Here is a 14975-nt window from a genome sequence, read left to right as displayed (position 1 = left end):
GTGCTGGGACAATTTTAGATCTACATGCAAAAAAGGTGAATTTAGACCTTTTATATCATGTTAGTTACAGAAATGAGCAAAATGGATCACAGACTTAATGTGATAGCTAAATTACAAGATTTTTAGAAGAAACATAGACATTATTAGTCACCTTTGGTTGGAACCTCAAATAGGTCGCTAAAAACATGATCCGCTAAAGAAATTGCTAATTTGGGCTTCGTCAGAATTAAAGATTTTTATGCTTCATAAGACGCCATTAAGAAAATGAAAAGAATAAAGAACTCTTACAGCTCAACAGTAAGACCAAAATCCAAGGACAAACGATTTGAATAGACATTTCATCAAAGTGGCTGGCTAATAAGCACTTGAAAAATACTCAACATCATTAGTTATTATAGAAATGAAAATCAAAACTGTTATTAGATACTAGTATATATGCATTAAAACAGCTATAATAAAAAAGAGACAATGACAGTTATTGGCAAAGATGTAGAGAAACTAGAGCCTCACTTTCCTAGGAATGTAAAATTGAACAACCACTTAGGAAAGTTATCCGACAGTTCCTTGAAGTGCTAAACATAAATTTACCATAGTATTCAGAAATTACATTCCTAGGTCTTTACCCAAGAAAAATGAAAGTACATGTATGTATGAAGACTTATAGATGAATGTTCATAGCAGCTTTATTTGTAATAGCCAAAAATGAGAAAAATTCAGATATTCATCAACAGAAGAATAAACAGATTGTGATATAATCATATGATAGGCTACTACTCAGCAGTAAGAAGAATGAACTGTTGAAACACACAACATGATTAAGTCTCAAAATAAGTACAGTTAGTGAAAGGAGCCAGATACGAAAGTACAAGTAATGTCTGACTCCATTTATATTGAGCTCTTAAAAATACAAACCAAACCAATTCGTAATGACAGAAAGCAGGTGAGTTGTAGAGGTGAAGGAATGGAGATGGAGGGGCAATGATTGACTGAGATAGACATGTGGAATCTTTTTAGAGTGTTGGAAATATTCTAAAACTGGATTGAGGTGATAGTTACTCTCTATAAATATACTAAAATCAGTGAACTGTACATTTTAAATGTGTAACACTTTTAGCTCTCAACATTCTTACTATGGGAAAATTCTTATCACAAACATGACTTGTAAACTGTTGGCTGACCTTTGCATTGGCAGGTGATAGTAATGAAGAGAGAAGAATTTTTACAAAAAGAAGATACTCAGCACCCAATTTGTGAAAAATACAGCAAGAGAAGAAATGGAACATAACATTTCTTTTTTTTTTTTTTAACCATCTTAACCTTTTGAAAGTGTGCTGTTCAGTAGTTTTAAGTATATTCATATTGTGAAACAGATCTCCTGAGCTTTTTCTTCTTGCAATCTGAAACTCCATATCCATTAAACAACTCCCTTTTCTTTTCTCTGCCCAGCCCTGGTAACCACCATTCCACTTTCTCTATGAATTTGCCCACTTTAGGTACCTCACATGAATAGAATTGTACAGTGATTTTTTGTGTGTATGACTGAGTTATTTCACTGAGGGCCATATTTATTCATTTTTATATTTTTTAAAGTTTTTTTAATTAAAAAAAAGTTTTAATTATTTTTTCCCTTAACAGAGATACTGGGGATTGAATGCAGGACCTTGTACACCCCAAGCAAGCGCTCTACCACTGAACTATATACCCCCTCACCCCCAAATTCTACTTATAATCTTATCTAATGCCATAAATAAAAATTAGTTCTTGGTAAAGTAAATAATTAAGGAAATGAATTGAACTGTTATAATATGTACCATCTTCCAAATAAGGAAGCAATTTCCGTATTTAGAATACTTTGGAAAAGCCAAAAACTTAATATTTTGTAGTGCAAAACTAAAAAGCTACTGTGTGTTTCTTAAAAGAATACCATATCATAAATAAAAATCTGGAAGAAAACACAGTGAATGTAACATCTTTATTTTAGATAGTAAAGGGTTAATATCGTCTAGAATGTGAATATCTTACATAAGATCTTAAATCAGTACTTTTAAATTTTACAGTATTAATATCACTATATAAGATTATACAAATTAATATGGAAACCAATGAAAGTTTGTAAAGAAAAGTCATGAGAGGAAATAAACATGAAAATGTGCAGATTAAGAGAGTAAGTACTATTTTCACTATGTGTGGTTAGCTCTGTTTTTTTAAAAATACTTTGATTTTGACAGATAAGAGTTTTATTTTTGTGATGAATTTCAGTCTTCAGAGTCAAAATAAAAATTTGTCTATAAGTTGGCTTATAGGCAGATGCCCTTTAAATGTTTTTCTTTTGTTTCCAGGAAGTATTGATGAAGATGTTGTGGTGATAGAAGCTTCTTCCACTCCCCAGGTCACAGCCAATGAAGAAATTAATGTTACCTCAACTGACAGTGAAGTGGAAATAGTAACAGTTGGAGAAAGCTATCGGTAAGATTTTAATTCCTAATTCTATATTTGATGTGTTGAATATAAATATTTAGACATATTTTTGCATTCTTTTACTTTTTTTTTTTTTTGAATCTAGTTTGAGTATGTGTGTACCAACCAGATAAGTAGTTTTCAAACCAGGCTCCATTAGATTTATCTGGGGAGTTTATAAAATAGATACTGTTGCCTGGACTGTAGGCCAGACCAGCTGAACCAGAATCCTAGGAATCAGTAATTTTTAGCACCCCAAGTATACCATAGTGCTAAGAGTCATTGCCCTAGATAAACAGTAACTTTACTTAGTGTTTTATGAAATTGTTTATGATTCAGAAAGTTCACAAACTCCTTTGAAATTTAGTTATGAATAATACATAAATATTGGGGATGATACTGGTATTTTATTGATACCAGTGATGTTTGTGCTATTATGTTAGGACAACATAGTATAAAAGATATTTTTAGAAAATTTTTGTTCTTCATTCAGTAATTTTATCATTAAAAAAAACCTATCATAAAAAATGAAAATGAAAAATCCTCATTTGTTTTAATAAGTAACTGGAAATGACATTGCCCTTTTGAGAATCACTTTGACTAGAAAAAAAGAGACCCTAACACTGTATTCATCTTGTGCTTTAAATGATTACAAATGTGGGTAAGGGAATCAGTAAAGTGTTCCTCTGTTTTGTTTGATACAACAACTAATCTATGAATGAATCTTAATTTTTGTGTTGGAATGAATTTGCTCATTGTATTTTATTGATTTTTTTTAAAAAGACATTCTTATCTCAGAAGCATGTTACAGACATGCCTAGAGTGTACTTCTCTACTTGCCACTTTCCCATTGGAGAAATGGAAGAGAGCACTCCATAATATATCCCTGTGTTTTTGGTTTTTGGATTTATTTTGTTTTTTGTTGTTGTTATTGTTTTTATAGTTTTATTACCTTATTGCTTTATTTTATTTATTTATTTTTAGTGGAGGTACTGGAGATTGGACCCAGGACCTCGTGCATGCTGCGCACATGCTCTACTGCTGAGCCATACCCACACCCCTATCCCTATATGTTTTAATTTTTAAATGATTTTCCCAGACTCTGAGGAAAATTGATACTCCATATTATGTGCCACAGTTATCCTGTGACTGTCCCTAGTGCTTGGTACAACATTGACTCAGTCTTTATGCGCTACAAGGATTGTTGAAACTAAGAACTTGTTTTTCCTTGAACTATAGAGCTTTCTTGTCATGGAGATGCCTAATGTTGAAACAGTTGAGTTTGCTATAGTGAGAGACAGTGATCTTGAAAAAGACACACAGTGCTCATTACCTATATTCATTTTCCTTATTGTTACCTAAGATACTGTTTGCCACTTTAGCTGACTCTTGGTCCTCCTCTTTAAGAGAGAGTATATCTGTGTTTCAGATTGCTTTGTGTCAGGATTGGACAATTGCCACTAATCATAGGGGTCACTAAGTTCTCTGTGAAAGTGCTCCTCATACATCAGGTTTTTTGCTGGTGCTTCATTCAGCGTAATATTTGGATTTAGGGCATCCCATGAAGCTTTCACAAAGGTACTGCAAAGTGGGCCTGGAACTTTGTGCAACTGTTAACAGCTTCTCAGAAATAACAGACTACTAAGGCTCATCAAAGACTCTTGATTTCTCAAGAATTTTAAATGGGGATCTTCCTCCTCATCTAAGACCATTTCATCTTGGGATATTTGTTTATTGTCATGCCTTAATCTGTACAATTCTTGCTGGAATGCACTGTCCTCCTTTCTTTCTTTCTTTCTTTCTTTCTTTCTTTCTTTCTTCCTTTCTTCCTTTCTTCCTTTCTTCCTTTCTTCCCTTCTTCCCTTCTTCCTTTCTTCCTTTCTTCCTTTCTTCCTTTCTTCCTTTCTTCCTTCCTTCCTTCCTTCCTTCCTTTCTTTCTTCCTTCCTTCCTTCCTTCCTTTCTTTCTTTCTCTCTCTCTCTCTTTCTTTCTTTCTTTCTTTCTTTCTTTCTTTCTTTCTTTCTTTCTTTCTTTCTTTCTTTCTTTCTCTTTCTTTCTTTCTCTCTCTCTCTTTCTTTCCTTCCTTCCTTCCTTTCTTTCTTTCTTTCTTTCTTTCTTTCTTTCTTTCTTTCTTTCTTTCTTTCTTTCTTTCTTTCGTTTCTTTCGTTTCTTTCGTTTTAATTATGTCTCAGGAATTAACTGCTACACTCCTGTTACTTGAGAATCTCATTTTAGCATTTGAGCTCCTTTCTAAACTCTCAGGCTCTGCAGTTGCTGAGGCCATCTTCAGCCTAGTTTCAACTTTGGAGTTCTTTTCTGGGTGATCCAGCTCATATTGCCAATGACTTGCATGTGAATGGATCTCACTCTTTCCATACATATTGACAATAAACTTATAAGCAGTTTTGCATTCAGTTTAGGCAGGAGAAAAAAACCAACTTTATAAGCCTCACCTTTCTAAAACAGGTTTGTTTTTCTCTCCTGGAGCCTTAGAACTGCATTTTCTACATACTGTCCTTCTGTACCCTTAGTCCAGATCATTACAGTGAATTCTTTAAAATTTTTTTAATAAAATATATACCTGTAAGTACTTTAGTACAGTACAGTGCCATACAGATAATTAAAAGGTGATGAAAGCATTAGATGTTGAGGGTTTCTGGTTATAGGCCTTAAAAGCATAAAGTGATTCAAACAGTGATATTTCTTATAGCTGCCAAACTAGTAAACTAGCTACAACTATCCTTTTCTCCTGACCGCAGGAAAATCTCTGATGCTTCAGTTCTCTTTTAGGACAGTCCCAGAAACTTAGGTTGGTTTGGGACTCCCAAAGCCATGTTTTGCAAATCCAGTCTGGACTAAACATACAAGACCATGTGAGTGTTATTAAATGTTTAGGGTGTTGATATTTTTGTTGCTATACCTATGGTGAGTAACTTTAATAGATGATAACCCAGGCTAGTATTCAGAATAAAATGAAAGCAAAGCAGCTTTTTTGAAACAGAATTCTGTGTTTTATACCAATGAATGGTCTAACGTATCATTTTGCATAGTCTTAGGTCAATTGGTTGGTAACCATTTGCTGAACATTTAATTCAGCAGACGTCTATTGAGTGCTAGGCATTCTGCTAGTCATAAGTTTTAATTCTGTTATGATTATTTGGTGAATTCTTTCAGAAAGAATTTCACAAGTTATTTTGTAGGAAAGGCTTATGATTTCTTAGGTAACTAAAATTGTGTTTTTTCGTATGTACTGATTTGATACTGATTGTTATTTAAGGTCTCGTTCAACCCTTGGACACTCCAGATCTCACTGGAGCCAAGGTTCAAGTTCTCATACAAATCGGCCACAGGAGCCACGGAACCGCAGTAGGATTTCTACTGTCATACAGCCCTTGAGGCAGAATGCAGCAGAAGTTGTGGACCTTACTGTTGATGAAGATGGTAAGTTGGAGTGCTAATGGTGTAGAATTTTGAAGAAAAGTTGATAAAATGAAGTATTTTAATATGCTAGGAACTTAGTGATAATAGAGAAGTTGTCAGGTGTCCCAGTCTTATTTTTCAGTTGACGTAATAACCTTGGTTTGTAAATTGTGTCTAAAGTTCTTTCTGATTATTACTTCATTGCTTGGTAGTGATTTTCTTAGAAAAAAAATTATATAAGTGGTAGTTTATCCTCAGACTTACCTGTTACTTTCATTTATAATACTATTGTCATACTTTGACTATGAAAAATAGAAGTGGTGCTTTTAAAATACAGACAACAGAAAAGCAGTATAGCCTGAATTTAAATGGTTAATAGTGGTTATTTGAGGTATTGAATTTGCTTTTAAAATTACGTTATCTTTCATTGTAATATTACAGTTACTTTTTGTGCTGCTCAGCTTTAGTGTTTTGTTTTGGCTTACAACTGCACTAAAGAAAGTGAGGAGACAAAGCTAGAGTTGTAAAATGGAGGTTAGGGAAAGTGGTAGCAAGTAGGAATACATGAATACATATGTGAATTTTCCCTCATATTGAGAATTATCTTCAGATACTAACAGTTACATTTTTTAAGGAAATGGTCAATCTTAAGGAAACAGTGAGCCATATATGAATATTTTTAGCTTTCAGAGTTAGCAATAAATTGGAAAAAGGATACCTTCAGTAGGTAGAGTTAGGGGCCTTGTGCAATCAGTTCTTAAATTAGCTGTTTGCAGTTTGGATAATCATAACTTTCAGAGTACCAGTACTTTGAAATTAAGACAATTATGAAGAGAGAATTTATTCTTCTTGTTCACTCAACAGTGTTTTCATTTTTATTTTGAAGCACTATAAATTATCTATAAGACGGTGGTTAATATAATAGGTATTAATTGAAGATTATTCAGTTAATTAAATATCAGATGACTATATGGGAAACTTTGTGTGTGTTTTCCCATGTGACACTTGCCATCCAGTAAAGCAGGAAAAAGTGACAGAGTAGCCTTTTAACCTACTAGAATTAGTTCAACTAGAATACTTTCACCTTTAGCTTAAAAATATTCCGGTGATCAGTAAATGTCCCCTTCTCCTTATTGGTTTCTCTCAGTGGAAGGCTTTTATCTTATTAAAAATAAATCCCAAACTTAAAAGTATATCAGACCAGTGTGGCCATTTTGTGCCCCTGGAGACATTTGGCAATATCTGCAGACATTTTTGGTTCTCACAGTTTGGGGAGAGTGCTACTAACATCTAATGAGTAGTGGCCAGGGATGCTGCTAAACGTCCTACAGTGCGTAGGACAGCCTACTCCCACCCCCAACAAAGAACTATTCAGCCAAAAATATCAATGCCACTAAGATTGAGAAACTGAGATAAACTGTTTGCAAATGAACAGAGGTTCCTCCCTCCCCTGTTTGATGTTGAGGCAAGTATATTTCTTTAAGCATCCAAAGTACAGTGTCCCCTGTAGGCTAACAGGTACTATTTGTGTTTCAGGACTCAGCCTGCCACACTGCATTGTATATCATAGTTTGTCCTCTCATTCTGTATCACATTTAAAGAATCTCTTCTTTTCAGGTCTAATTATTGTGACTGTGCTTTGGACAGGTTTACTCCCATTTCTCAAATTTTACGTAATCATTTAACAGTCAGTTTAAAATATAACTCATAAGTCAGCATCTGCGTGAAATTTCTTTTAGTTTCTACTTCAGAAACTTTAATTTTTATTAAAAGGCACTGATGAATATTTTTAAAAAGTTTGGAAAACATACAAGAAGGCATGTGAAAAATTAAAGGAGATACTGAAAATTATAGCTAATGTTTATTAAATGACTACTATTTGTAAAGCATCATATAGAGTACTTTATATACGTGATCTCTGTTCATCCTGAAAACAGTTCTGTGAAGGAAATTCTGTACTTTCCCACTTCTACAGATGAGGAAATAGAGAGTAGTTAAGTAGTTTATCCTTGATCATACTGTCAGTGGTGAAATCAGCATTGCTATCCAAGCAGTCTGACTCTAGAATCCATGGTGTAGCAAAGAAAGTACAATTTTGTAATACTGTTATAACAGCCTGTAACGATGTGTATGAACACAACAGAGGGACTTTTACTTTTCCTCTTTCTTTGTGGTAGATCAGAAAACTTACATAATCATTACCCCCCAAAACTATGATAATCATCTGAATTATTAGAATATGCATATATATGTATTGGGCTTTTAAAAATGCAGTAACATGTCATTTTAATAACGTCATTTTAATGTTGCAGTTTAACTTTATGAAAGCTCTTTTTTGTTTACTATATATCATTACTTATTGGAGGGTTTGTATTTTAAAAGTTGGCTTTAATAATTATCTTAAAAATGTTAGCTTGGTTTAAAATATAACCCATTACTTAATTTGTTTTGAAATAACATTTTGTATTTTTTAGAACCTACTGTAGTACCAACCACTTCTGCAAGAATGGAATCACAAACCACAAGCGCTTCCATTAATAATACAAATCCATCTACCTCTGAGCAGGCCTCTGATACTGCTTCAGCTGTCACTGGTAGCCAACCCTCCACAGTGTCAGAGACTTCAGCTACTCTTACAAGCAACAGTATGACTGGTATTTCTACAGGAGGTATGTAAAAAGAAGATGGGCTAGGAGGGACTCTCTGTTAGAAAAAAATGTTGTTTTTAAGATTTTTAGCTATGTTAGCAAGAGCCTAAGTTACCAAAGTATCATAGTTCAGCTGAAAGAGATGGGGAGAATTGAATGGCTGACACCAAAAATACGAGCAACAAAAGAAAAATAGAGGTAGATTGGACTTCATCAAAATTTAAAACTTTTGTACATCAAAGCAAATTATAAGAAAATGAAAAGAGCCTACAGAGTGGGACAAAAATATTTGAAAATCATGTATTTGATAAGGGTCTAGTATCTAGAATATGTAAAGAACTTGCAAAACACAACAATAAGGACAAACAACATAGTTTTAAAATGGGCAAAGAGTTTACATAGGTACTCTTCCAGAGAAGATGTACAAATGACCAAGAAGCACGTGAATAGCACACTTATTAGGGAAATGCAAATCAAAACCACAATGAAATTCCACTCTATACCCACCAGAATGTCTATAATCAAATGAAGCAAAACAGAAAGAACAGGAAATCAGAAGATAACCAGGGCTGACAAAGGTACAGAGGAGCTGGAACTTTTGTGACTATCTGATAGGAATGTAAAATGGTGTAGTTGCTATGGAAAATATTTTGATGGTGCCTTAAAAAGTTAAACTTAGAGTTACCATATGACCCACAGTTCCACTCCTAAGTACATATCCAAAAGAACTGAAAATAGGGATGGAAGTTTTAACAAGTTTGGTGGTGTCCATTTTCCCAGTTTTTTTGGTTGTTTATTCTTTTGATATCATATCTAAGAAACTGTTGCCTCACCTAAGATCACAAAGATTTACTCCTATGTTTTCTTTTCAGAATTTTAAAGTTTTAGCTCTTACCTCAGATTATTTCTTATGTTTCATTTGGCAGTGATATCTCTGGTTCTTTTCTGTCAGCAGTTTAACTGGGCCTTAAACTAGCCTTCTTTCTCTACTGGACACTAGCACAGAGATGGGAACTGGCTGTTTACTAACAGGGACATCTTAGACCCTATAGCTCGTAGGTTGACTTTATCACCAATAATAATAATCATCATCATCACCATTAATAATGAAACCACTATATATTTTTCTGTCATTTTTTTGCTTTTAATAAGATCACATTTAATTCTTATAATATCCTTATGATTTACATAGAACAGACTGGAAAATGCTTGTGTCTGGATTAGACCTCCCTTCCCTGGAAAATTGAGGACAGTATCCAAGGAGATTTCCCAGAGGTGTCTTTTAAATACATTCTTTGGGGGAAAAAATGTAGGCACAAGTGAATGGGCTAACTTTTATTTCATTTATTGAGTGCATACTTTATCCCCAGTAATTTACTGAATGTTTTATATGTTATTTTATGTTTTATCATTTAATCTTTAAAATCTTTCTTGATGTTAATATTACCCTTCCCATTTCAGATTTGAAGAAATCTGGGAAGTTAAGTACTTTCAAGGTTAATAGTCTTAGAGGCAAAGATTTGAACTCTTCTCATTCACACTTTTCTCCTGGTAGCTCTTTGTACCGTATGCTCTTTGTACCTTTTATCTAGATATGATGTGACACAGTCCCAACTTTATTTCAGGCAGTCTCAAAGCTTTTGTTTATTTCTTTTTTTAGCACCCTTAGAATTCACATTTAATCTATTAAGTAGCAGCTTCACTGCCTGAGTGGCCTTGTCATGATGTTATTCTATATATTAATGACCACCTTTGGGATGGACTTGCTCGTGCTGTATTTCTCTAGAGTAGGAGAACCTTGTTCCAGGCCAAATTGTTCCTCTGTATAAACCTGATAGAAGCACATCAGGGGCACCAGAGAAATTATCAATTTCTAGTGGACACTCTGTGGACTTTTAATTTTAATAAAAAGGCAGTGTTTTATTTACTTAATCAGGTATCTTTGTATTTCACCTCTATGGCAGTTTTCTTTGGTCACTAACTCTTGAACAGGTGGAGATTCAGTTGTCTTTACTTTGGATTGCTACCCTGTTTGAGCAACACAGAGGTTCTGGACTGTAGGAAAATAGGTATTAATTTAATTAGAAGCCAAAACTGTACCCTAAGAAGCAGAGCTATAATATAAGGCCAGTCTTCTTTTTGAGGCCACAGTGTTAATCATCTAACCCCTTAAATATGTGTTCAGCCTTAAAGATATTTATAATATTATAGTCATTGTGCTTTGTATTTGAAATAATTGAAGACAAAGAGGGCAAGTTCTTCCTAAACAGAAAAATGTCAGATCTTTCATTTCAGTCGTGGTCCTAGCAGTCCACGTAGCTCTTGCTCTGGGTACGGACTCTTCTCCTGAGTCTTAGAGTTACACATAATCCTCAAATAACTGGATTTGTAAAACTAAAGTATCACTGTTGGAAGGAACCATGAAGGTCATTTATTCTATCCACTGGATGGATTTAGTGTCCCAAAGGTTTTCAATCTTCTTTTCTGAAGTAACACACAATAAATGATAATATTTACTTGTATAACACTTTGATATGGGGACAGAGATACAACCCTGAAAATGTTGTAGGAAGTTCCTGTAATAATGTTATTTCTACAGATATTATAGCCTATAGGAAATAGCTACTTAATGTTTGATTCAGCATAGCTAAGATAGGCTATTGATCATTCCTGATATGCTAGCTGTAACTGTCCAGGTTATTCAAGAAATTTGGAATAAAATGAATGAAAGTGACATAATTATAGAACTATGTACCTACTATAATTTATAAGTAAACAACTTACTGACTTTTTTTTTGTTACAAATTACTTGTAATATTTAACCTCTCAACTGATGCTAATAAGGTAGTACTAATTCCAGGAGGCAATTAGAGATTAGTAAAAATTTGTACAATTTTTTTCTAAGTTCAGAGACTCCCAAGTTAAGAACCTTTACAAAACGGTTCAGGAAATTAGCCTAAATAGGCCAGACTAGGACCTTGGAAAAACAAAAAAATATACAGAGATTTAGAGTAGAGGTAGTGCCTTAGTCGGGTTTAGATCACAGACCTTGCCCAGAAGAGAATCAGCAAAGGCAAGATAGGGCCAGGATGGGAGGGCAGACCCAGGAGCACTAGCGGGGAGGTGAACTGCAATAGATCCATCACCCAGAGCCTAAACATCCCCACCACATTCATTTATGTGAGCTTATAAATTCCATTTATTGTTTCAGCCAGTTTTGATTGGATTTTTGTATTATTTGTAAACAACCAGAAGATTCGTAATTCCAGCAGAAATTAGCTACTAGTACTGCGAGCCAAACAGGAGCAGGGTATCTCTGGTATTGGTTACTCTAGAAGTAAGGCTAGGACAGTGGTACTCCAGACTTCTGAGGAGATGCCTCAGGGGTCACATTGGGGTAGGGGAAGGGAAGGACAGGGCTTTGAGTGTTCTACTCTTCTAATTTTTATTTTTTGAAGTAAAAAATTTTGACTCCATTTTTATCCATTTTATATAGCTTCCACATAATATGTGGTTTGAGGAAAGGGTGCTGTTTTTTTAGAGGAGTTTGAAACATTAGGATAGACCTTCTGGGGGCACTTGCTGTTCTGCTGTCGTGGAAGAGCATACCTCCAGAATAACTCTGGGCAGGTGGCAGAGTGCATAGTAAGGACTCACGTGTTTCATACATGGAAGATTATCATCTTTTCTAACAACAACCGTACAAGGCAATTATTGTTACATTTAATAGGTGAAAAAGAGCTTAAATAACTTTCCTGAGGTCACATTGCTCAGGACTACTAGAAAGGCTCAGGATTAGAAAGGCTCAAGATTAGAACTCAGGTCCATCTGACTGCGTGCTTTTTTCCCCACTGCTCAACATGAGTCACTTTATTATTAAAAGAGACCTTTAATTTTCCACGTAGTAGAGTCTTACCATTTCTTATGTTCTGTTGGGTCTGAGTTTAGAGGCCAGAAGAAGGGAAAAGAACATTGGAAGTTCGTGAGACTTACTTAGGCAGATATGCTCTGAGATGGGTGGTTATGTCTTAAGAAGATAAGATTTTACCACCTGCATTAGTAGGTGGGCATTATGGAGGGATGATTTTATAGTATTAGAGGCTCATGAAGCTCAGGAGCAGAACCTTGCCTTTGTTACATATAATGGAAGGACCCGCATAGTTTTTTAGAGTTTTTAAAATGCAGTTTAAAATTAGTCATTTATTATGACCTAGGAAAAGGTGAACTATTGCCACATTTAAACGTTGTGATAAATATAAGCCTCTTGGAGAATTTAGGCTTTAAGGAAAATCCCAGTGAACATCACTGTCTGAAATTTTATAATACGTGTATTAAGAATGTGGCTATTTCACATCATTAGTTACAGACATTTGAATTTACTAAACATTTCTTATTTACTTATTTATGCACATATACACATTTAAACGTATATATGAAATATATACTTATTTTTTACACAGTGATATTTGATCATTTGATTATTCAGTGCGTTTTTTCATTTCAAGATGACTCGAGGAGAACTGCATCTAGTGCTGTAACGGAAACTGGCCCTCCTGCAATGCCAAGGTTACCTTCCTGCTGTCCCCAGCACTCACCGTGTGGAGGGTCGTCACAGAATCACCACGCGTTAGGACATCCACACACAAGTTGCTTTCAGCAGCATGGCCACCATTTTCAGCATCATCACCACCATCACCATACTCCCCACCCAGCTGTCCCAGTTTCTCCTTCCTTTAGTGATCCTACTTGCCCTGTGGAAAGACCTCCACAAGTACAAGCACCTTGTGGAGCAAATACTAGCTCTGGCACCAGCTACCATGACCAGGTATGTGGAAATTGATGAGTTCTTAATTTTTTTAAATTGTGATTCTTTCAGGAGGAAAAAAATAAAACCCTAATGGTAAATTTTATATAATAGGTAAGTCATTCTTGTTGCCCATGCAAAAGTGGCCTCATTTAGTGATCTCTGACTTTTTAAGAAAATTAAGTATCTAGGATTTTCTGATGGTGTATTTATTTCAACTAATTGAGGGGGCCAGGGATGTGGAAAATCAGAAGTGGTATTATTTTTTATTCTGGAATGGTTTTTGCTGTTTTTAGTTAAATACACATGTCATTAGGATTTTATTTTAAGCAAAAAGTTGAAACTGCAGTGTCAAACTAATTCATGAGAAATTGGGAGATTCTCCTAGTTTTTTCTCCTCTGTCTCTTATTCTGGAGCCTCCCTATAATCTCCACTCATCTAGAAATTAACAGCCTTCTCAGATGCAAACCTATGACATAGTTTCTCAGGAAAAGATGAGGTTTTTAGTTTATTATTAGTGCTTGAAATGTCAGGTCATATTAAATTAGTATTGGTGATCACATGGAGTACAGAAAGTGAGGTATTATGTGTTATACTAACTTTTGCTCTGTTGTCTCTGTGTATAATTGTGATATAAACCTAGGTGGTCCGTTTTTTAAAAAAATAAAACATGATAATTTGCAAGTAAAACTGTAGCTGACATATATGCTAAAAAAAAGTGTGCTGGAAAAAAATCAAAAAGAAATTTGGAAAAAAAAAACAGGCACAATTAAAAAGAAATTTGGAGGAACTGCTTTACTGGACCCTCTGACCTTTCCTAAATTACTTGCTTCATCTGAAAAAATTTTGAGTGATTATAGGCAGAATCTCTTCTTGTTTTGTGTAAAATAGAAATGTAACCTAATCACTTATCTCTAAGTAGAGGTATTTGGGTACAAGAATTATCAGCAGGATCAGGCATTTGGTGGTGATAATGGGTATGAAGAACAAAGAGTGAGGTTTCGGAGATGTGAACAGTTTGAGATTTATATAGATATTTCTAGGACTCTGAAATTGGCCACATTCTCTTGAGATCACCTCACACAGTTTCCAGTTGAGACTATGTGGACATAGCAGGAAGTTGAGGAAAAGCAAACTGATCTGAGGATTTATAAGTGTTGGTGCTTATGATTGAGTCAGACTGGAGATAGGCAGAGAAAGATTGGGAAGGATTAGGCTTGGCAACAGAGGAATTGCAGTGGTCATCTGACTCTCTATAGCCTACTACACCTTTGGATATAGCTTTCTCTTTTGAGAGACTAGTTTAATTAGTGTTATGCATGACTTAAAATCTACGTAAAGTAATATTTGCCATCTTGCTTATCCTCCTTTTTCCTTCTAGAATAAGAATTGAATGAACTGTTGGAATTGTGAAGAAGAGAGTTCTCTTTGTTAGTTTTTCCCCTTTTCTTTTTATTCTCTTCTTTTAACTTTACCCTTGGTTCCTTCTAGGAGGACCTTCACCCTACTTTACTCACTCTCTGGGAGTGTTCTTAATACTGACTGGAGAAGAAGATAGGAAATTTGTTCACCTTCATAGTATGTTGATATTCCAGTCCATTTGCCAAATTTTAGCCTAAATAGGAAAGAACAAAAAGAATTTGAAG

General features: G+C 34.7%; 1 protein-coding gene across 17 annotated transcripts in view; it reads left to right on the top strand.

The window, feature by feature from the left end:
- The window catches only part of RNF111 (ring finger protein 111), a 101692-nt gene that overhangs the window by 68607 nt on the left and 18110 nt on the right, over window positions 1-14975 (top strand). For all 17 annotated transcript variants that reach the window (XM_072962331.1, XM_031672719.2, XM_031672724.2 and 14 more), the window contains 4 exons: window positions 2340-2466; window positions 5734-5897; window positions 8351-8545; window positions 13030-13349. In XM_072962331.1, the coding sequence (XP_072818432.1) occupies window positions 2340-2466; window positions 5734-5897; window positions 8351-8545; window positions 13030-13349 (806 nt within the window). The remainder of the gene's footprint in view (window positions 1-2339; window positions 2467-5733; window positions 5898-8350; window positions 8546-13029; window positions 13350-14975) is intronic.

The sequence above is a fragment of the Vicugna pacos genome, chromosome 6, assembly GCF_048564905.1.
Source record: "Vicugna pacos chromosome 6, VicPac4, whole genome shotgun sequence".
Lineage (NCBI taxonomy): Eukaryota > Metazoa > Chordata > Mammalia > Artiodactyla > Camelidae > Vicugna > Vicugna pacos.
Note: the sequence above shows the minus strand (reverse complement) of the source record. Positions and strands in the feature narration are given on the sequence as shown.